The 20,533-nt window shown below is 60.9% G+C and overlaps 1 protein-coding gene across 1 annotated transcript; it reads right to left on the bottom strand.

Annotated features, from left to right (window-relative positions):
- Positions 1–1,735: 1,735 nt before the first annotated feature.
- LOC132317251 (maestro heat-like repeat-containing protein family member 2B) lies at positions 1,736–20,020 on the bottom strand. The gene is made up of 34 exons (XM_059819096.1): positions 20,017–20,020; positions 19,069–19,208; positions 18,248–18,370; positions 17,554–17,719; positions 17,053–17,151; positions 16,411–16,562; positions 15,878–16,021; positions 15,016–15,100; positions 14,791–14,904; positions 14,238–14,311; positions 13,777–13,896; positions 12,644–12,751; positions 12,289–12,448; positions 11,863–11,903; positions 11,455–11,596; positions 10,818–10,870; positions 10,271–10,378; positions 9,945–10,064; positions 9,637–9,759; positions 8,648–8,809; positions 8,299–8,421; positions 7,915–7,982; positions 7,419–7,554; positions 7,218–7,313; positions 6,655–6,759; positions 6,306–6,429; positions 5,253–5,353; positions 4,670–4,822; positions 3,969–4,114; positions 3,559–3,721; positions 3,066–3,262; positions 2,313–2,450; positions 2,010–2,121; positions 1,736–1,854 (listed from the first exon to the last, which is right to left on the bottom strand). Exons 1-34 carry the CDS (start codon positions 20,018–20,020, stop codon positions 1,816–1,818), a joined length of 3,939 nt encoding a protein of 1,312 aa, XP_059675079.1. The 3' UTR covers positions 1,736–1,815.
- Between the last annotated feature and the right edge of the window lie 513 nt (positions 20,021–20,533).

Raw genomic sequence — 20,533 nt, 5'->3', positions numbered from 1 at the left:
ATGCAGCTCTACCTCCTGCCCGGTCTGTCTGGCCATGTTCTGGTCTGGGGCAGGAGCCTCAGTTCACATCTGGGGGGTTTGGGCAGCTGGGTGCAGGCTTTCTGTCCTGGCTTTGGGTGAGACGTGCTGTGCCGTAGGTTTCAGCCACTCTGTTTTAGTGTCTTGGAGGCTGCACCCCCACGAGCCAGCCCCGTTCAAGAGCAAACGTGTGCAGGTCCGTGCATCTGGACTCTGCTCTCCTCGCCTGTCCTCTTGCAGTGTGGAGGAAGGTTACTTTAATAAAGTGAGAAGCCTCTTCCATGGCTTAGTCTGCTCCTCTCTGGTTACGCCCAGGGATGATCTCCAGGGACTCCACTCTGCAGGGACCTCTCTCCCCATGTCTCTGGCTTCTTGGTCCTTTGCTTTCTTTCAGGAGATGCAGCTGAACCAAGGCGTCTGGTCCGTGCGAGCGGCAAGTCAGGGGGAAATAGGAGTTACCGGCAGGGCTGAGAAGCTCTGTGGGGTTGGGAGGAGGCTCAGACCATTTGAGGGCAGCGCAAAGCCCGATGTGCAGGGAGCCAGGGCTCACACGTGCCTCAGACTGACCTGCAGCAGTGGGGCAGGACAGGGGTCCCTCTGAGCCCCCCTCATACAAATGCCTGCTGCTGGAGAAGGTCCAGCTCAGTCGCTTGCCCCGTGCCTGGCACACTCACCTCCCAGGACTACCAGAGCCCTCAGCACTGCTGGTGCCCAGGGAAACCCCCAGCACCTCGGCCCTTGCTGGTGCCCCCTCCACAGCAGGACCCTCCCCAGGCCTGGTGTTCCACCCAGTCAGGGGCTTGACTCCCTCTTCCAGCTCCAGCCCCACCTCTGTCAAGGAACGTGACTGTGCAAGGCAGGAGCACGTGTTTGAGCAATCTTTGCAGGGTCTTCAGTTAGGAACACAGGGATGGTGGGACCCCCGGGACAGGGGACCAGAGGCTTACATGGGCTCGCAGCGGGGCCAGGGTGCCCAGCAGCCTGAGGGATGAAACTGCATCTCTGCTGGTGGGCTCCCTGTGTGGAGCTGCCCCTGCCCCACGCAGATGTGCCCAGGCCCGCCGGGGCTGGGGACCAGCACCAGTGGGGCCTGTGTTAGTGGGCAGGGGTCCGATGGGCCAGCCAGAGCCCTCTGCTACACTCTGTCCCTCTGCTCAGCCCCTGAGCCATAGCTGACCCTTTAAGATCCCCCCGACATTCCCTACTTGTCCCCCAGTGCCCCCCTTCTGCCCCCTGACCACACCCCTCTAAACTGCTGTGCCTCCCTTGGTTCTCCCCACCCATCCTCCAGTGCCCCCTACTCCCCCCAGTGCCCCCCTTTTCCCCTGATACCCCCCCACTGTGTCCCTGGGCAAGTGCTGTGGGGGGGCCCAGCATGGCAGGACACCGGGGAGGGCAAAGCCTGCTGTGGTGGTATGGTCAGGGCTCTCCTGGGCTGTTCCCTGCACCAGCCCTTGCTGGTGCCAGAGGTGGTCGTGCCGTGGTGGGAGGGGTGGCAAGGGGATCCCCATGGGCAGTGGGAGGGCACGGCCCCAGGACCCCATGGGGAGACCCCTGCTCTGGGGTCTGTCCCGGCATGACTGCGTTGTGCCCAGCCCACGAAGATCCGGGAGGGGCCATGCAGCTGGCAGCCCCCAGCCTCGGTGTCACCCACATGTGGTCCCGCCAAGCACAAGGGTGCCATCGGGGGAAAAAAGATACACTGCCCTTTAGGCATCTTGTGCTGAGCTTTATTTAATTAACTCCTTGGTGCTGGCTGGAGACAGGTATCGTGGAGAGACTCCTCTAGTGCCTGCTTCACTCGCGGGTCCTTGTTGTGCTGCAGTCCCAAGAGAGCTGGAAGGACACAGGCAGTGCTGTGGGGACCTGGTCCTGGCCAGGCACTCCCCTGTCTGCTCCGTTCCAGGGATCTTCCCACAAAAACAGACGTCCCAAGGAGCCGGATCTCACTAAAACCCTCTGAACCCTTCCTTCCCCACCCCCTGCCTTACCTCAGCAAAGAAGGCTGTAGCTGTCACCCGCAGCTTAACTGAGCAGGAATCCAGCCATGGGAAGAGGGTCTGCTTCAGACAGGGTGATAGAAGCCCAGCCTGGACCAGGACGCTGCGCAAGGGAGCACAAGCGAGGGACACACAGTTACCCAGGAAGGCCAGGTTGCCAAAATTCATGTACACCAATGCAGATACTATTCTTCAGCTCAGGACGGCTTCCCAGGCATGCTGGAAGGGTCCTGCAGGCATTTCCCTGGGCACAGCCCCGCAGGAGGCAGCCATGTGCATCCCTGCGACTCTTACCTGGTCAGGAGACGCACCCCATCAGAATGGGTCAGGGGGTCTTCAAGGAGAGCCCACGCTGCCCGATTCATGAGCAGCCGCATCCACTTCTCTGCCATGCATTTGCCTAGCACCAACTCTAAAGCCATAAGGAAAACCCTGGCAAAAGAAACAAAACACAAACCCAGTCAAAACACAGTCAAACAAAACAAGAAAAAAATCAAAACAGCAGCAGCACCACAAAACCAAAGAAAGATCAAATCACTGCAGTTTAGGGGAAGATTTCTCTTTAGCAGAGCTAAATACCCCGGGAATGATGCTTCGTAGACTGCAGCTAACGACACTGGCATTTTCATCATGCCCCAAACCCACTGAAGCAGAAGAAACTCCACGCCCCTGGACTGACTCCATGCTAGAGAACCAAGGCAACACCTAATACCTCTTCCCACCAGCATTTTGTGAAGAATGATGCCATTGCCCGCAAGAGTCACGCTCCCCCCCGGTGGGGGTCCGCTGAGGGAGTGCAAAGCTATCGTGCATGCAAGGGTATGCAGAAGGCAAGATGACAGCCGTCCACAGCACGAGCTGCCTCAGACCTTCCTGCCTGGGAGCTGGAGTTTCCCCATGAAGGAGCAGAAGTAAACCCAACCACGACGAGCAGTTTGCTCATCTAGGAAGCGGGGCAGGCAAAGCCCTCCCTCAACCCCACAAAGGCACGTGCCTTGGCGAGGGGAACCGAAGCCAGCCCCTCCATCTGCCCCTTCGGCTCCTTACCTGCACGGCTTCTCCTCAAGCACCTGGCCCTTGAGGAACAGTTGTCTTCCGCCTTCTCCCAGGGGGGAAAGCAGCCGCTCCTCGCCCAGGGTTTCGCTGGCCCACCTCAGGAGGCTGGGAAGGAGGTGGGGAAGCAGCTGCCTGAGCTCCTCTGTGCTCCTCAGGGCAAGCACCACTTCGGAGATGGCACGGGTGATCTGCAGAGAAACGTGACCAAGAAGCCCCTCTTCAGGCAAGGCCTTTTCCCACCAGCCTGGTTCCCCTGCCTGCCTGGGGCAGGGGGGTTACTGTCCGCAATTGTCACTTCTGCGACAGCCTTGTGGCTCAGGAGCACAACACTGTCCCAGCTCCCCACACTGCTTGAGGCCGGCCCAGCACAGCGCCCTGGGAGTCTCCAGGGGCATCTGCAAAGGGCACCTGACTCCCCCTTTTCCGAAGCAGGAGTTACAAAGCAGACGCAAAGCTACAGAAACGTGTCTGCCATTGAACGTACCATCAAAGTCTCCAGAGCAGTCTCATGGTTGTGCCACTCACAAGCGGAGGAGTTGGTCCCCAGGCAGTTGTTTCGTGCTCTGTTTAGTTTCTCCACTAAGCACCTCAGGACCTGAATCCCAATGGTGCTTCTCCCCAGGCTCCTCCACAGCTCCACCACGTCACTGCAAGGGAACAGATGTTCACCCCTGAGCCCGTATCTTCGCAGTCCTGCAGTGCCCTCAAACCCTCTCCTCCTCTGCAATGGGGCTTACAACGCCCCAGTCACGGCAGAGACACAAGCACACAGTCTTGCAACACTCAAGACAGCTCAGGCAGAAAAAAGACCTGCTTCTCAACTGGGCCACCCCAGTGCACGCAAGCTGTGGGGTCTCTGTTTGACTACAGTGGGGAAGTGGCTGGTGCACGTACCTGTCCATGGGCAGACCTTTCCGGAGGAGACTGCTGATGACGGGCTCCTGGTGAAAGTGGGCGAGGAGAAACACGGCCCAGAGCAGGAAGGGCCTGTGGGTGCTCTGCCGCATGTAGGTGCAAAGGGTCTTCAGGATTTTTGGCACCTGAATGGAAATGGAGGAGAAAGAAGGGCTCGGTGCATCCTTTACCCCCTCCTGCGGGGCCCAGACACAGTCATTCAGCACAGGAGCAGTGCCTGCTCCCGTGACACAGGGTCCAGACCTAGCTTGAAACCTCACCCCTTCCACCCTGCCTGGCCCTGGCTCACGTCTGGAGCTGGGTGTGCTCTTGGCAACTGTGCACACGTACGCACACATGCATGCGCTCACACGCACAGACTCAGTCACTGCATGTGCCTGGGCCCAACCGTACGAGCAGCTGCGTGCCCTTGTGCACACAGAGGACACGGGCACGTTTCACACCCAACGCTTGAAGAACTCTCCCCACATGTGTGTAGCGATGCAAGAGCAAAACCAAGCACGCTCTTTGAGACCCTGAAGTCGCCTTGCAGGGCCTCTGCAAGGGCACCTGACTCCTTCAGCAGCCCCTTGGCTCGACACACAGGTGGCATTTCTTGAGCCTGTGCCAACTGCACAGGGTGTCGTTAAGCAGCCAACAGGAGCAAAGACAAAGTCAAATGGGAAAAAGGTCGCCTTTACCTCCTGGACTATTTCCTTCCTGCATTCCACCAGGAAGATGAACACCCACTTCCATAGTGGCTTCACACACGTGGGTGTGACGTGCAGCAAGCTGGGCAGGACCGCAGTCAGAAAGTCCGTAGCCTGCGCTGGAGGGATGCACTTGCAAACAGCCTGGAGAGAAGTCAGGAACAAGAGAGACCACGTCACAGCTCTGCTCCAGCAATTCAGAATGGAAAGGAAACTTGACAGAACTGTTAGTTCGGCAGTCGTGCAGGGGGCAATCACTTTTTCCTCCTGCTATGCATACAGTGCTGTTTACATCTGATGCAGCTACCCGATTGGGAAGTGTCGCCCCCCATGTTGTTTGCTTATTATGTACCAAATTTGTATTCTGACAAGAGCAATCACACACGCACACATATACGGTATCTGCTCCAGCATGCCTGAAGGACAGTCTTGTCTCAAAGCCTCCTGCTACTTGCTAACAACAGCCATCCTGGACAGCTTGCTCTGGACACAGCGAGGGACGCTGGAGGGGAGCAGGGAGACGTGCAGGAGCCCAGGAGCTGGGCCCCCACCCCGCTCTTTTGGGGCCAGTTACCTTTGCTATTTTGGCGCAGGTCTGCACGGTGTCTGGGCTGTTCAGCTCCTCACCAAGGCACCTGATCTCATCTGCCTGAGGCACCACCTCCATGGTCCTGGCTGGAACAACCACCAGAAGAAAAGGGGAGTCACGCCCACAGAAAGGCAACCTCTGGCCCTAGATACTGCTAAAGGAGAACGCAGGGGGTGGCAGTGAAAGCCACAGGGAAACCCAGGGCCCTCCTGAACTCGGTGCAGCAGGATTTCCCGAGCCCGATAAATGGCTGACAAATCCCGGGCTGGAAAGAGCCCTCTTCCTCCTTGAACCATTTGTTGGGGCTTCAGGGTTTCAGCAGCTACTGGCCTCTGATCCCAGCAGCTGTGTCCCCTGTTCCCACACAGGCCACCATCGTCTCTGGGAGGCAGGAAACCTCCCCGTGACTGCCTCAGCACAGGCAGACCCTGCTGCCTGAAGAGGAAACGGTTCAAACACAACCCTTTGCGGCACGCCCTGGGTCTGCAGTTCAGATCCCTCTTCCCTGCCCAGTTTGCTCTGGGCAGCAAATTGGTTTCCTCTCTTGTGCTCGGCAGGAGATTTCTTCCCTGGCGGCGATGAGTTTGGATAGTTTGCCTGGGGAGCTGCCTGTCTCTCCAGGCTCAAGGCAGGGAGCAAGGGGGAAGGCACCCTCTGGAATGTCAGGGGCCTCATCCGAGCGAGTTGTCTGACCACCCTCTGTCTCTCCTGGAACATGGAGGGGGGCAGACATGGAGGGGGACAGTCCCCAGCATTGGTGGCAATGTCCTGCTCTCAGACAGCAGTGGGGGATGGCCCTGACCAACCGCACACATGCGCTGCGGAGGTGGGACTCAGCGACCCTCTCCCAGGGATCCTTCCTGACATGTCCAGGGAGGCAGAGGGCTAACAGGGTGGGGGCACAAAACCAGCCAAGCACGTTGCCTCCCGCTTCCCTCCTGGGGACAGGGCCTGGCCCTGCAGGATCCCAGTGGTGCCAGGCCGGGAAGGGAGGGAGGATCAGGCTGAGCAAGGCTGGGAAGCGCCCACTCTCCTTACCTTGCATTTGGAGAAGGTAGCCAAGGCAGACCCATGCCCTCTGGCGGGACGTGGCCAGGCAGTCGCTGGTCAGAGTCGCCAGCAATCCCACCAGGGAGCCGAACCGCTTGCAAGGACGTCCTCTCTGCAGGGGAGAGCAGCAGGAAAAGGGTCGCAGGCAGCCCCAGCACCCGCTCGCCTCTATCGCCCATCCTGCTCCCTGAGCAGCGACTGGGCAGAGGGGCAGGCAGAAGGGCTGCCCCGTAATCCCTGGAGCCCCAAAACCCAGCACCCAGTTGGGCAGGGCTCCCTTCTGGGGCCATGAATGGTGGGAAAAGGGCGCCAGGGCACGCGGGGGGGCTCTACTCACCATGAGCTTGAATCGCTCCTTGCACACTCCCAGCACGTGGGTGCAAACCTGCAGGGCTCTCTCCCGCTCCCATTCGTTGGCTGAGGTGAGCCAGCCCTTCAGGACCTGAGGCAGGGTGCATCTCTCTCACAACAGGCATCTTTCTCTCCCGGAGATCCCTCTCCAACTCCCTCCTTCTCTGGCCCCTTCCCAGTGCCCCACCGAGCACTGGCACTGCTGCCTCCACTGCCTCGCTCCCTCCAGCCGCCTCTGCCCTGAGCCTGCTGTTGCTACCCTGCCGGCATCTCCCCACTCCAGCCTTCCTCCAGGCTGCTCTCAGCCAGCTCAGGGCTGGCTCTGGGCTTTCCCTCCATCAGGGCCCACTGCTCTGCCTGGCCTGAGGCTGCAGTGGCCGGGCGCTCCCGTCCCCCAGCTCAGCCCCTGGCCCCGGCCAGACGCACAGCCTCAGAGCAAGGAGCCAAAGCCCCACGTTCCCGCAGGAAAGGTATCCACCTCCTAACACCCTCTAAGGCCTCCACTCTCTGCCCCTGAAACACTTTCCCTCTTGCCGCACAGCTACTCACATGGACCACGTCATCAAAGCAGGCAGAGGTCACCTCTGCCTCCAGAAAGGTTTCTAGGAGATGGCCTAGATCTTCCACGCATCTCCTGTGCAGAAGCTGAAAGCAGGAAAGCAGAGCTGAGGTTCTGCATCATGGGGGCTGCCGGGGCGCACTGAGGTGGGATCCTGACCCAGGGGTGGGCAGGCACTGGCCAGCGGGTACCTGCATGTTCACAGCTGCCCTCACTGTCTTCCTGCCCTTTTTCATCCGCTCCTTGGAAGGACAGGACAAGACAGTCTGGCAGCACACTGCCAGCAGCTTGTGATTTTCCTCCCGCCTCAGAGGTGGCCTCAGCTTGCTGGCCAGAGGAAAAAGGAAGAGAAAACACAAAGGAGATTTACTGTCTCCAGAGTGGCTCAAACCACACCTGGGTTCCTCCTAATCGAGGGCCCCAAATCCAACACCCCCGCCCACGCCAGCGAGCACTGCCTTCAGCGCCAGCAATTCCTGCCTCCTCCCAGGCAGCAGGCAAACCCCTGCCCCCAGGTTAAGGAACCCCGGGGGCTCCCTTCCTGTGGGAGACACCCGACATGGGGGACACCCTCCCACTCCACAGCCCCAGCAGCTCCCGGCCCCATGCTCAAGGCCACTGGGGCTGCCCCAGCCAGCTGGGATGGGGCACACTGGGAGTCCCCACAGCCCGGGGAACAGACCTCACCTCAACTCCTCCAGGGCCTGGAACACTCCATACACCAGGGAGTCCCAGGGCTCCCCCTTGATCCAGTCCTGCAAGTCCCAGAGAGAGAAGCACAGAGTTGGCAGGGGCACGGGACGGCCCTCCCGCCTCCCCTGGGGACACGTTCTGCTGCCAGGCCTGGGCAGACACTGCCCCGGCACCCCCACGCATCCCCAAAGGCACCGCAGGAGGGCCCCTGCTCCCCAGCCACAGCCACCCAGCACCAGCACTCAAGAGCCCCACCAGCTCCGGACACAGCTCCAGGAGCTCACGTGAAGCCCAGAGACCATCGTGCCTCTGGAATAACGAGTCCGACGGCACAGCCCAAAACTCCCCCGTGCGACCGCCCCGGCTACAGGCACTCACCAGCAAGGTCCACGTTGCCTCCTGCTTTAAGGACAGCTCAAAGCTGCCGCAGTCGCCCACAGCCTGGATGGCACAGCTGACCTCGGTGATGCTCTGCACCAGGGCGAGCTTGAGCTGCAAGTCCTGAGGCCAAAGAGAGCAAAGCACCCCTTCAACTCTTTGAAGGGCTGAGAGGTGGAAGAAGAGCATGGGCAGGGGAAACCCATGGGGGGCTGGATCTGGATGTTGAGGACAAACCCTTCCTTGGGAGATCTTTAGAAAGGGACCGTCCACCTCAGTGCACCCCAGCCCCAAGGGGCTGGAGCTGGGACACCCAGGCATCCCTGCCCTGTGTGCCCCATGCTCCTACCCTCTGTTTAGCTCTGGAGAGCCGCAGGATGTTGCCCACGATTTCTTTATCCACGCGGGTGAGCAGCTGCTCCTTGGGGGCACGCAGTGCAATGCCGCTGTAGGTGCGCATCAGAGCAGCACGAATGGCCTGGGCGCTCTCCATCTTCTGCCACTGCTGGACCTGTGTCAACAGAGATGCCCTGAGAGGTCAGCCCCGGGACTCTGGCAGGCTGCTGCGGCAGGCCCTGCCCCGCACCCTCACCAGCTCCTTGTTTCCCTGGGCACCTCCCAGCAGCTCCCCAAGCCACTCCTCGAGCTGCGAGTTCCAAGGCCAGAAGTTGTTCCCATCCCACAGCTGGGGATCTCGCATGGGGATGGGGATGAGGTGCAGCCAGCATCGCACACACTGCTGGCTCTTTTACCACTGATTTGAGAGGTCGAGGAGCTGCCTGGAACCTTTCTGTGGAAAGGTATCTGACAGAGCCTGTCACGGTCCTGCTCAGACACGCAGCCCATGCTCGTCAGGGGTGCAGATGAGCCCACTCTGCTCACCTCCCCAGGCCAGGCTGCACCGCTCTCTCTGTAGGGCCCTGCCCTGCCCTGAAAGGCTTCCCCACAGCCCCCAGGTGGGGAGCAGAGCCAGCGAGACTTCACCAGGCTCCTGCTCTTGGCCCTCAGCTTTGGGGAAGGGTCAGAGTGTCACACCGTGCCCACCCCCTTGTCGCCAGCTCCTGCTGAAGTTAAGTCAGGGGCAAGGTGGCTGCAAGCAAGCAACCGCTGCAGCTGCCCCAGCTGGGTGGCTCTGATCCACCCGGTGTCAAACCCCCTCCTCTCCAAAGACACCTCAGAGGCCCCAATGCCAGGACGTCCCCTCTGAAACAGAGGTCTCGGCTAGCTCTTACACGAATGCTTATCTCAAGGCAGCTGCCACAACTTGGCTGCTGCAGGTGTAGAAGTGAAAGAAGGCCAAAAAAGGAAAGCCAAACAGGGAAACCCTGGCTCCTTTACCTTCCAGCCCATGGAAGTCTGATAAAACCAGCCTCTGGTGAAAGCCCTGGAGAACATGTTCACCGTGTCCAAGACCAGATGGAAGTGGCTCTCAGCCGTGTGGGACACAACAGAAATCATTCCCTGCAACCACAGAGAAACAGGGAGTTGGCTCCAGCCCAGGCACTGGGCCATGGCCAGCAACAACGGCCAGGCAGGACATTGCGGCAAGGGGGAAATGGCAGCATGGAGGAAATCGAGGTCTGGAGCAGCCCTGCCTCTCCCCCAGGAACAGGCAGGGGATGCGCAGGACAGGAACATCACCTCACCTGGGCTTCAGACAGCTGCACAGGGTTTGTCTCCTGCAGGAACCTCAGCACCTGCCCTTGGACGTGTCTGAGATCCTGACAAGCTGCCAGCACTGTCCCAAGGGCCTTGTACAGGAAAAGCTGCAAGAGAAGAGGCCACGTCCGAGATGTGGTCATGGACCGACCTGTCAGGAAAGGTCTGGCCCCAGACAGACCCGACCACCCCTGGTGGTAGCCAGCCACTGGAGTAGCCCAGGGAGGCGCATTTTGGGGGCAAGAGAAGGGGAAGCAATGAAAACCGCCTGCGTGGGCAGAGCCCCAGCCCTGGCGCGGGGCAGGAGACACACCTTCTCCCAGGAGCCGGGGGCAGAGCTGCCCAGCTGCTGGCTCAGCTCCTGGCTCAGGCCCATGGTCCAGGCCCTGTCCTCGATGGGCTCCAGCGACGCTCGCAGGAACTGTGGGGAACAGAGAGGAAGCGAGTGTTCCCCTGCCCTTGGCCAGGATGCTTTCTACGCTCGCATGTCCCGGGACACTGCTGGGGGGAGCTACTGGGAACGGCAGACTCTTCCCCTGCCCCACCCAGCCCTCTTTTCACCAGCCTCCCTCTTCCCCTAACACCTCAGGCGAGACCCTCCCGGCATGCCAGACATAGAGGAGGAGGCAGTGCTAAGGCGTGTGCCACAGCGATAGAGGGCATTAGCCATCAGCTGTGGCACGGGTGCAGACAGCAGCTCCTCTGAGTGGGCAGGCACCTACTGCGGGGGGAGGCACAGGGCACTCAGGAGGTGCCCCCACCTCCTGCTGCCTACACAGGCAGCCCCGAGCTTCCTCCCACAACTTTGTCTGTTCCCTCTTCTCCCCCTCTATTTGTGACACCCCCCAAGGATGCTGTACCTTGAGCACACGATGCTCCCACTCTGCAGAGTCCAGGGACCTCTTGGTTTTCCCTAGAAAGCAAGGGGAAGCAAAAGCCCTCGCTGCTATTTAAGCTCACACCAAAGACGAGCCCTGTGGTCTCCTCTGCGGTCAGACCTCCCAACATTCCCAGGCCATCAGGCTAGAAAGGGCCTACAAGCACCTACACCAAAGCCCTTGTGAGGCCAAAGACACAGGAGGGATCCCAGGAACATTTGTCAGGGCCACTGATTTGCAGCTCTTCTCCCAGGCTATTGCCAAGGACAGCTGCTGCAAACCTGGCCTGGCCTGGCAACTTGGTTCTCCAAAGCCAGGGGCTGCACCCCCTCCAGGAGCACCAGTCCTGTCCCTCCCCCAAACACCATCCCGGCCAGGACATGGGGGTGCCGCCAAGACCTGCCCTCCAAAAGGACATCAACAGCCCCATCCATCCCCTGGGCCAAATCGACACTGGGGGACGGCTGCCCCCAGCCTCAGCTTTGGCTCCCTGGAAGGGGAAAGGCTGCAGAGCAAGTGCTGGGGAACTGGGGACAATTCTCCTCCGTCACGCTGGGAAGCTGCATTTTCCTGACCCCCTTCCCTCCCCCCAGCCTCTCCCTCCCCACCCGCACTTTACCTTCCAAGTACTGCAGCAGGAGGGGGATCTCGGTAGTCCACACCACCCCCAAGGCTCGGTGTATCCTGCCATGCAGGGCCTGCAGCAGCTGCAAGGCAGCGACTGCACGTTCGCCGCTCTTGTGAGGAGCTGCTGCCACCACCTAGGCGAGGGCAGGAGAGAAGGGTCACTCCTGCCACCAGAGCTGCAGTTTTTCCCGGGAGGGAGGGAGGGAGCTCGATGCCGCTCCTGCACCCGGGGTGCTGCTAGCCCCAAGAAAGGAGTGGGATACCGGACAGGCCCAGGCAGTCTCAGGCACACTGCCTCCTCCTTGGGGGATCCCGGCACGGGCCTCAACAGCATCTCTGCCCTGGGCTCCCCCACCACCCCTGGCCAGAAAAGCTCTTTCCCCCGGGCCCCACTACTCACCAGCAGTCGAGCCAGCAGGGCCTGGGGAGCCGGCAGCCGGGCTGTGGGGAGGAAGAAAGGCTGGGTGAGCCAACAAGCCCCCTCCGTGCCCTGCCCATCGCGCCTCCGATGCCCTGCACAGGGCTGAGGGCTGAGAGCAGCTGTGCTGCCACGGCGCTGACCCGGGAGAAATCCCCAGGGCTGCCCAGCACGGGACGAAGGCAGCTCCAGCATGGCCAGGAATGGGCCCCGGCTCGCCAGGAGAGTGCTGCGAGCAGGAGAGGCAGGCCTCTGCGCTGGGCAAGGGGCAATGCAGGGCAGAGCCCCTCATGCCCAGCAGCAGAGCCTGGCTCCGCCCTTTGGTTCTCCCAGGCTTCTGCTGAGGGCTGGCAGGGTGCATGTAGACACAGACTGGCCAAGCCCCTGGCTGAACCCATTAGCTTCTACCTCGCTCCTGGGAGTCCACGGCGTCAGGCTCCTCCTCGTCTTCTTCACACCCTGTGCTCTCCCGTCTCTCAACTAGGGCTCGGAGACAGCGGGAGAGCGGGATCAGCATGCCGCTGTACTGGGCTGGCACTACGTACTGCAGCAACCTCGGCCACAGGAGCTGCAGAGAAGAACCGGGCAATTCACCACATCAGCATTTCTATTCAGCTCAAAGACAAAAGTGACAGTCTGCGGTTCCCTGAGCCTTGTGTGCTTCAGCACATGTGAGGGGAGAGGTTCACAGCATGGGGAAGCATGAAGAAAAATGTCCTGAAGGCAAGAAGTGGCCACAGCAGCAGGGCACAGGGTGACTTACTTTGGTCATCCCTCTCAGAGAGACGTCCAGCGAGCCCAGGATGTCCACACACAGGGCTCGAAGAGCTCCTTCCTCCGGTGTTACCCAGGCAAAAAGGCCTCCTGCCACCTGTAAGACAGAGTTGGCAAAACCCCTGTTACTCTCAGCTCCCGACCGACAAGGCTCAGGCATGGCCTCACCAGTGCTCCTGCGCCAACCTCCCAGGAGCACTGACCTCCTGAAGGAGGACAAAAATGGCCAGACCCAGCTCGGGAACCACTTCCCAGACCCTGGGAAGGACTAGGAAGCCTGGGAGCAGAAAGAGACACTGCTTGTCTGCACGGTCCCCCAGGGCCCAAATGCTGCTGGCGTGCCATGGTGAGGAACGTGCCCTTCAGCAGGGCTGTGCTCGATGCCAGCCCTGGCAGCAGCACGCCCAGCCCGACAGATGTGGAGGAGAAGCTGGCTCTTTCCTTTGCCCTGCTCCCAAAGCAGAGCCTCCCCAAGCCCTGGAGCAAAGCAACACCCACAGATCCCCTGGTTGGAGGGAGGCTCTAGCCAGAGGGAAGATCCTCAGCAAGTCAGCAAAAGGCTCAGCCATGCCCATCCTTCATCTCCTGGGCACCCAGCTGGAAACACTCACCAAAGGGACTGCCAGACGGCCTGTCCCCTTGCCAGAAGGGATGCGGGTCCCCAGACTGCTATTGGATGGGCAGGGCATGCTTTGGAGGGCCAGAGTCTGAGAACACCACAGAAAGATCCTCTAGCTAGGCCCATTTGGCTGCAGTGGCTGTGTTTTGCTGATTGTCTGTGAGCACTTAAGGATGGAGGATGTCCTGTCCCTAGAAGACCCCTCCCTTTGCAAGGCAGCTTTGCTGAAGGTATCTGTGGGCACAGCTCAGCCTGTGGGGTGCGCAGGCAGCCCCACAGTCCCAGGTGGCACGCCCGGGTGCAAACCCTCATCATTCACTGACGTCTCCACCAACATCAGCACACACACACACGAGGAACAGCCATTTGCAGGTCATTCCAATGGCAGCGCCGGCGCTGATGGCCCTGCAGCGTGGAGCTCTCCATGCTCAAGGATGCCTGCAGAAGCTCTCAGCGCAGGCCAGGCACTGCTGGAAGCCCCAGGTGTCCTGCTCTGCCCTTACCAGTCTGCCTGAGGTCCGGCTGAACTCACTGAAGATGTGCCCCACCACATCCCATGCCCAGCAGCTCTGGGAGCCGGAGCTGAGCAGCTCCCGGATGAACTCCAGAACTGCCCTCCGCACCTGCCAGGGGAGAGCGTGGTTACGGTCCTCCTGTTCAAAACCCAAAGGGAAGCCGCCTTTGCTTGGGGGCAGCCTTTGTGGCTCGCGGAGAGATGACAAGCGCATGGCAGAAGCTTTCGCTCCTGCCATCAGGGCTGGGCTTTAGCACCAGGCTGGACGGGCATTTGCCCCACAGAGCACAGCGACCTCCCCGCTCCACTCTGCCAGCTCTCCCCGGGGACGAGCCATCACCCACTGCCTGGGCAATGTGCCGGCACTTCCCCAGGCACCCCAGCTCTGCCCTGAGGGAAAGGCTTCCTCTGCCTCCCCTGGTGGCACTGTCCCTTCCCAAACCAGCTCACCTGGGCACTGGGGTCGTTGCACACTGACCCCATGGCCTCCATCACCTGGGGCAGCTTCTCTTTCACTGCAGGTGCTGGAAGAGATATGGAGAGGTGTGCATTGAGGCAGAGCCCCAATGGCAGAAGCTTCCAAGTTTTTCGCACACCAACGGGACAGAAAAGCGGGGCCTGACTCTGACTTCACAGGAGGCAGCGGCATAGCCAGAGCGACTCCATTTCCAGAGGCACAGCTGTTTTATAGGGACTGAAAGCTATGGTAATATGGTAACACAGAGCACGTGAGAAATGACTTGGGTACAAGCAGCTCCTGTGCACCAGCCCACCCGCCCACCCACCAGCCTGCCCGTGTTACTGAGCTTGGAGCATCATCCCTGGTGTGCACCATTTCTAACTGCCGGAGGAGAGCTCGAGCCCTGTCGCAGGGCGTCAGCTCGGCTGGGGGACCCGCTCTTTGCAGCTCCTTTTGGGTGCAGGTGCACCGCTTTCAGCCTGTTCCTGCTCTCAGCCCAGCAGCCCCAACCCCTGCCTTCTGTCCCTGGCCCATGGCACTGACCGTCAGAGTGGGCCAGCGCTCCCAGCAGGCCCAGGGCTGCCACGCGACCGGCCTTGCTCCCACCGCTCTCCGGGGAGTGCAGAAACATGCCCGTCTCCTCAGGGCATAGTCGTGCTGCAGGGAAGAAATTGCATTCTGCACTAGCAGGCAGCTGCCTCTGACTGCCGAGGACAGGGAGAGAGCCGCCACAGCACGACGGGGGATCGCCCAGTCTCCTCTCCTTACCCTGCAGCGCGATGCAGCGGGGAAGTTCTGCCTTAGGGGCCAGGCCAGGCTCTTTGGTCACGTCAGGGAGCTGTGGGAACAAGGTCTGTTTTAAAGAAATCTGCATCAGCATTGAGGGGGACTGAAAAGAAAGGGTGCTCTCTGCCCTCCTCTCCCAGAGTCCTGCTGCGACTTGGCTGAGAGGGAAATCACTGTGGGAACAGGGCTGCCCCTCAGGCCCATTCCGAACAGCCAGGATCAGGCCTCCTGCAGCCTTAAGGAACCTACGTGGCACCTGTCTCACAAATCCTGGCGTGTTCCTGGCCTGCAGGAAGGTCTGTGAGACAACGGGGGAGGAAGAGGAGGCTAAAGCTACCTAAAGGCACATCTGGGAGAAGGGGAGTCCCTAACAGCAGCTCCCAGGGAAAACCACAAACCCTCCTGGATGGGGCTTCTTGTTTGCCCTCCCCTCAGAGCAGCATCGGCAGGGTCTCTTTCCTCTGAACAGAGCCCGCTGTTGACAACTCCGTTTCCCAGCACTTCCCACTCATCAGACCTCAGCCCTCACTGGACGGGACTGGACACAGCCCTGGGCATTAGGGCAAAGCTCTTCCCACACACAGAGCCCTACAGAGATGGCAATGCCTCCCTTCCTGAGAAGACGAGCCCCGGGGACTCTTGCCTCCCTTCTGGCCCCTCCCCACATTTCTCTTTTCTTGCCCAAAGAGTGCGGGGAAGTCTCAGGCCTCCTCTGCTCTCCCCCTCCCTGTTCCTTCTCTAAGGCCTTCGCAGCTCCTCCTGGCACCCCACAGCTCCCCAGTGCCTCGTGGCACTCGCGCAGACCCACCCCAGCAGCCACGCCGGGCCCTGCGCAACACCTCACCTTGTTGACCCGGGAGGTGTCTTGGACCTCCTGAGATTGGTGCAGCAGCCAGAGGAGCTGCTCCCAGGCATGCTCGCGGTGCTGCTCCTCACGCAGCAGGACCTCCATCATGGCAGCCACCGCCCTGAGCACAGCCTGCTTGTCCTGAAGAGGGAAGGGAGAGGCTCTGCTTGGAGGGCTGAAGGTCTGCCTAGCACTCAGCATCGCCTGCACACCAGTCTGCCCTTCCCACTGGGAGGGGTTTCCCTTTCCCTTCTGCCCTGCAGCAGAAGGGCTCACTCCAGAGGAGAGAGAGCAGTTCCCCACGCTCGCACCCCAGCCCTCCCTGCAGAAAGGCCCCAGGACTCAGCTGCTTCCTGCCAGAGAGCCTCCAGCCCCAGGCACAGTGACAGCAGGCTCCCGGCCTGGGATGCTTTCTCATTCAGACCGCTGCCTCCCCTCACCCCTCTGCTCGCACCCCACCAGCCACAGACAGACCCACCAACGTGGACATCCCCGCTGTGGCCCCAGGCGTGGAAAGCAGCACTTCTTACCTCTTCTTCCTCGCAGCCCAGCCAATTTACCAGCGCGTAACGGAAGACTGGGTAAATGTCTTCACAGAGCTGCGCTTCCCCGTTGCGAGGGAAGGGGCATTGCTCCCGGCTGCCGAAGTATGTATTGACCCCTTTTGACCATTGCTCCAGAACTGCACCAGGAGAAAGGGAAGGGCAGCACGTGAGAGTCTGCAGCAGGGACGGTACCTTGCACCCTCACCCAAGCCTGCTCTAAGGACGGTCCCAGGCTCGGCAGGGCTCAGCCCAGGACCAGATCTGCATCTGAGGCCAAGCTGTGCCCTTGAGGTGTCTGGTTTCAAACACCCCACCGTTTCTCTCCTCCTCCCCATCCTTTTCCTCCTCAATGGCCTGTTCCCCTCCAGTATTTCCCAGGGGAAACAGGGGAACAGAAGCCATGGGAAGGCACTCAGGAGTTCCCCTGTGCAGCACCGTCGTGTCCTACCCACAGAAACCTCCGGGGCTTCTCCCGCTCCTTCTGCACACTCACAGCTGTTTGGGATCGCCAAGGCCTGACCTCGCTGTGGGCTGACACCTGCCATGTTCCCTCTGAGATCACAGGGACGCATCAAAGGCCACCCCAGCCCCTGACCCTGGGACCCCAGCTAAGGAGGGGACACTCACCACTGCAGACGGCACGCAGGATCCGGCCACTCCCCACCCGGCTCAGCATGGCACGCAGGGCAAGCAGCGTCATTCCCACGAAGGGGATGCACCGCAGGGCTGCAGAGAAGGCAGGGACAAAGGGACCGAGAGGGTCAGTGAGAGACACGGGAGACTGGGGTCGATCCCTGGCAAGGCTGGGGCTGCTGGGCCATGTGGGACATGCCAGAGGGTGTGGGGAGGGCTGCCTTCCCCAAGGGGGACACAGGAAAGCCCTTTAGGGAAATGGGGAGGACAGTGCGGGGCAGAGACCCTGCGGGTTTGTCTCCAGTGGGTTCCCACCCTCCAGGAACCAGGACTGGGCTAGTAAGGCAGAGCTGCCGGCCAGCCCTGGCACAGAGCAAGGAGGCATGGCGACTTCATAGCCCCCCAGTTCAACACAGAGCCTTCAGGAAGGGGGAGGGTGCTTTCTCCCCGTTATCACAGACCCCTACCCAAACCAAGAGGCCCAGGGTGCCGTACCGTAGCTGCGGGCCATTTTGCCCAAGGTGAGGAGCACGATCTCATCAGGGACCTTCCCCATGGCCTTCAGGTGGCTCTGGAGCTCAGACATGACAAAGTGGAAGCGGGAGCGGGCCAGAGCCACCAGGACGTCGCTAGCAGCCATCTTCACATCATCTGTCACACCCTGAAAAAGTGCCACAAGTTAAACACTCCCGAGAAAAAGGCTGAGGCACTCGGACAGGCTGAACGCCCCTGCCTCACCTGCAAGACCCCTTGGGGCAGTTTGCTCAGGCCGGGCGCCTGCTGCCTCTTGTACCCTGGGGTAGGCGAGCAGCTCCCCGGTGAGACCAGGGAGGCTTTTCCCTAGCACAGCCCTGTGCTGCTGCCTTCTCTCCCTCTCTGCAGAGATGCCAGGAACAAACAGTCACAGACTCAAGGACCCCCTGGGGCCTCTCCACGGGGCTGCTGGGTTCCCAGGGCTGTTCCTCAAGTGAGCTTGAACCCAGCTCTCGCTCAGTTAGAAACAGCCCCGCGTCCACCTCTCTGCACTACTCTCTGCATCTCCTCTTCAAATTCCCTATAAGGAGGAGTCCCCTTCGGACCTCCACTGGGTCTGAATAGTTGAGGAACATCTCTGTGCTGCTCTGGATTTCCCCAAAAACCAGGGCCAGAGACAGGCTGCTTTGGCGGCCTTGAAAGAGAACAAGCTCACCTGGGCTGCTCGCATGTCACTGGACACCTCTGCTATCAGGCGGTTCACGACACCGCTCTGCAAACTGCCATCGTCTCCTTGCAAGAAGCTCTCCAGCTCCCGGTATGTCTCCACTCGGTCACCCTGGGGACAGACCACACATGGGAGTGATGGGACTTGCTTTGCCCTCGTTGCCAGGGACCCACGAGAGAGACCTACTGCCCCCCAAATCATCTCTCTGCCATGGGCACGAGGTATGAGCTGCAGGCATCGGTCAGGACAGCCATGGGGAACGGCAAGATCTTCCACGGCACCTCTAACACTACCAGAGAGCCAGACAGGGAGGTTGATTCCACCAGGGTAAAGGGCCATGCGGGAGCCTAGGAAGTCGTTCCTGAGGATGGGGGATGGTGGAGGTCAGACGGACAGTGCCAGGCGAGGAAGGGGAAGATGTGGGAATGAGACCAGTCCCTGAGGAGGGGGAGCCATGAACTCCCTGCACCTTGGGGCACAGTGTCGCTCCCCTCGCACAGGCAGGAGCCCAGGCGCTGGGACAGTTCTGGAACCAAAGCTAAGGTGGGGCCTTGAGCGCTTGGGCAAAGGTGCTGGAGAGATGCTGGGATTTATGCCAGAGGCTTTGCCTTGTCCAGGAGAGCACTGCAAGCTCCCAGGGAAAGGAGGGAGGGAGCAGTGGCATTAGTCCAGCTGGAGCAGCAGGATCGGCGCTTGGGGACGAAGCGCCTGCAGGAGGGCAGAGGTGCCATCAGGCGAGATCCCCCTCTGCCACGGCACCTGGGGAAGTCAAGGGCTTGGAGGGGAGCCCTCGAGCCCCCTTGTCTCACCTCACGGTCTTGCAGCCGCTTTAGCAGAGAAGCCCCACTAGCCACAAAGGTAGTGATGGCTTCAGGGACAGCCTTCTTTGCCCTGCCTCCATCCTCAGGATGTGCAGGTCTGGACTGAGAACCAAAGCACGGGCAGAGAGCTGGAAGAAAAGAAAGAAATGGTTTTGCTGGCTGCAGGGCTTTGCACCAGGGAGGGGGGAGGATCTTCCCAGCCCCTCCCAGCACTAACAGCCCGTGCTGGGCTGTACTGGCAAGAGGGCAGTCACTGGGACAAGGGAAGGGAGTCTTCCCCTCACTGCGGCACTGGGAAGACCGCACTGGGAATACCACACTGGGGGACTGGATCCATTCTGGGCTCCCAGTGACAGAATGGCAGCAATGCGCTAGAGCGAGTCCAGCACGGGGGCCCCGAGCTGGGCGGGACATGGACATGGGACCCTGCAAGGAGGTGCTGGGAGGGCTGGGGCTGGGCAGCCCCGACAAGAGTTGGCCGGGCCAGGTCGTCTTTGAGCAGTCCCCAGCTGCCCCACGGAGGGCAGGGAGAGGATGGAGCCAGAGCCCTCTCGGAGGTGCCTGGCAGCAGGATGAGAGGTGACGGCGACGCAGGCCCCAGCAGGCATCAGCCCCCAGCCCCCCACCACCGCCTCACCTCTGAGTGCTCTCATCCTCCTCAGGGCAGCAGGATCCCCCAGATGGACGCACTGCTCTCTCTGGGTCCTCCTCCTGCGAACGCCATGAGAAACTGGGGCAGCACCAGCCCCTTGGGAAGATATAGAGCCTGGCCATTGTGACACCCGTGCGGGGCGCGGCGCCTCACAGAGGGCTGCTGTGACACAGGGACACGTGCTGGGGACACGCTGCGGGGCGGGGACCAGACACGCAGCACCCTGCGGATCCCCACAGGCCCCGAAATGCAGGATTTCCCCATTCTCCATCACTTGAACTCACTCATGGTCCTCGAACAGTTCTAGCAAGGACTTTCTCCCGAGAGCCCTTCCCAGCCCCGTCCCCGATCCACGTCCCCCTCCAGGGACCCGAGGCCACCGGAGCAGTTTGTGCCACCGCTCACAGCCGCACGGCGTTACTCAGCCATCTGGCAAAGCCTCGCTGGCACCCAGGGCCTGAGAGCATCAGGCCACAAGCCTCCAGTAAACACGCACGGCAAAGTTTTTCCCCATTTTCCCATTTTCAGCCCAGAACAGCAGCGCTGATGGGGGGCCCCAGCCCAGCCTGTCTGGGCCCTCGGGGCACAGCTGCTCCTGGCCCATCCCGCCCTGCGGGCCGTGCTGGGCCTTCTCAGGGGAAGGCCCGGGCCCTCGCCCTGAGGCCTCGCAGCACGAACAGGCGGAAGGTGCCCAGCCCAGCCCCGGTCGGGCGCCCTCCTGCTCCCTCCCTCAGTGCCAGTGTCACCGAAATCGGGAATGAAACCCCTTCACACTGGTCTATTAAAGAGCAGGCATTACTG

The sequence above is a fragment of the Gavia stellata genome, chromosome 6, assembly GCF_030936135.1.
Source record: "Gavia stellata isolate bGavSte3 chromosome 6, bGavSte3.hap2, whole genome shotgun sequence".
In the NCBI taxonomy this organism is placed as follows: domain Eukaryota; kingdom Metazoa; phylum Chordata; class Aves; order Gaviiformes; family Gaviidae; genus Gavia; species Gavia stellata.
Note: the sequence above shows the minus strand (reverse complement) of the source record. Positions and strands in the feature narration are given on the sequence as shown.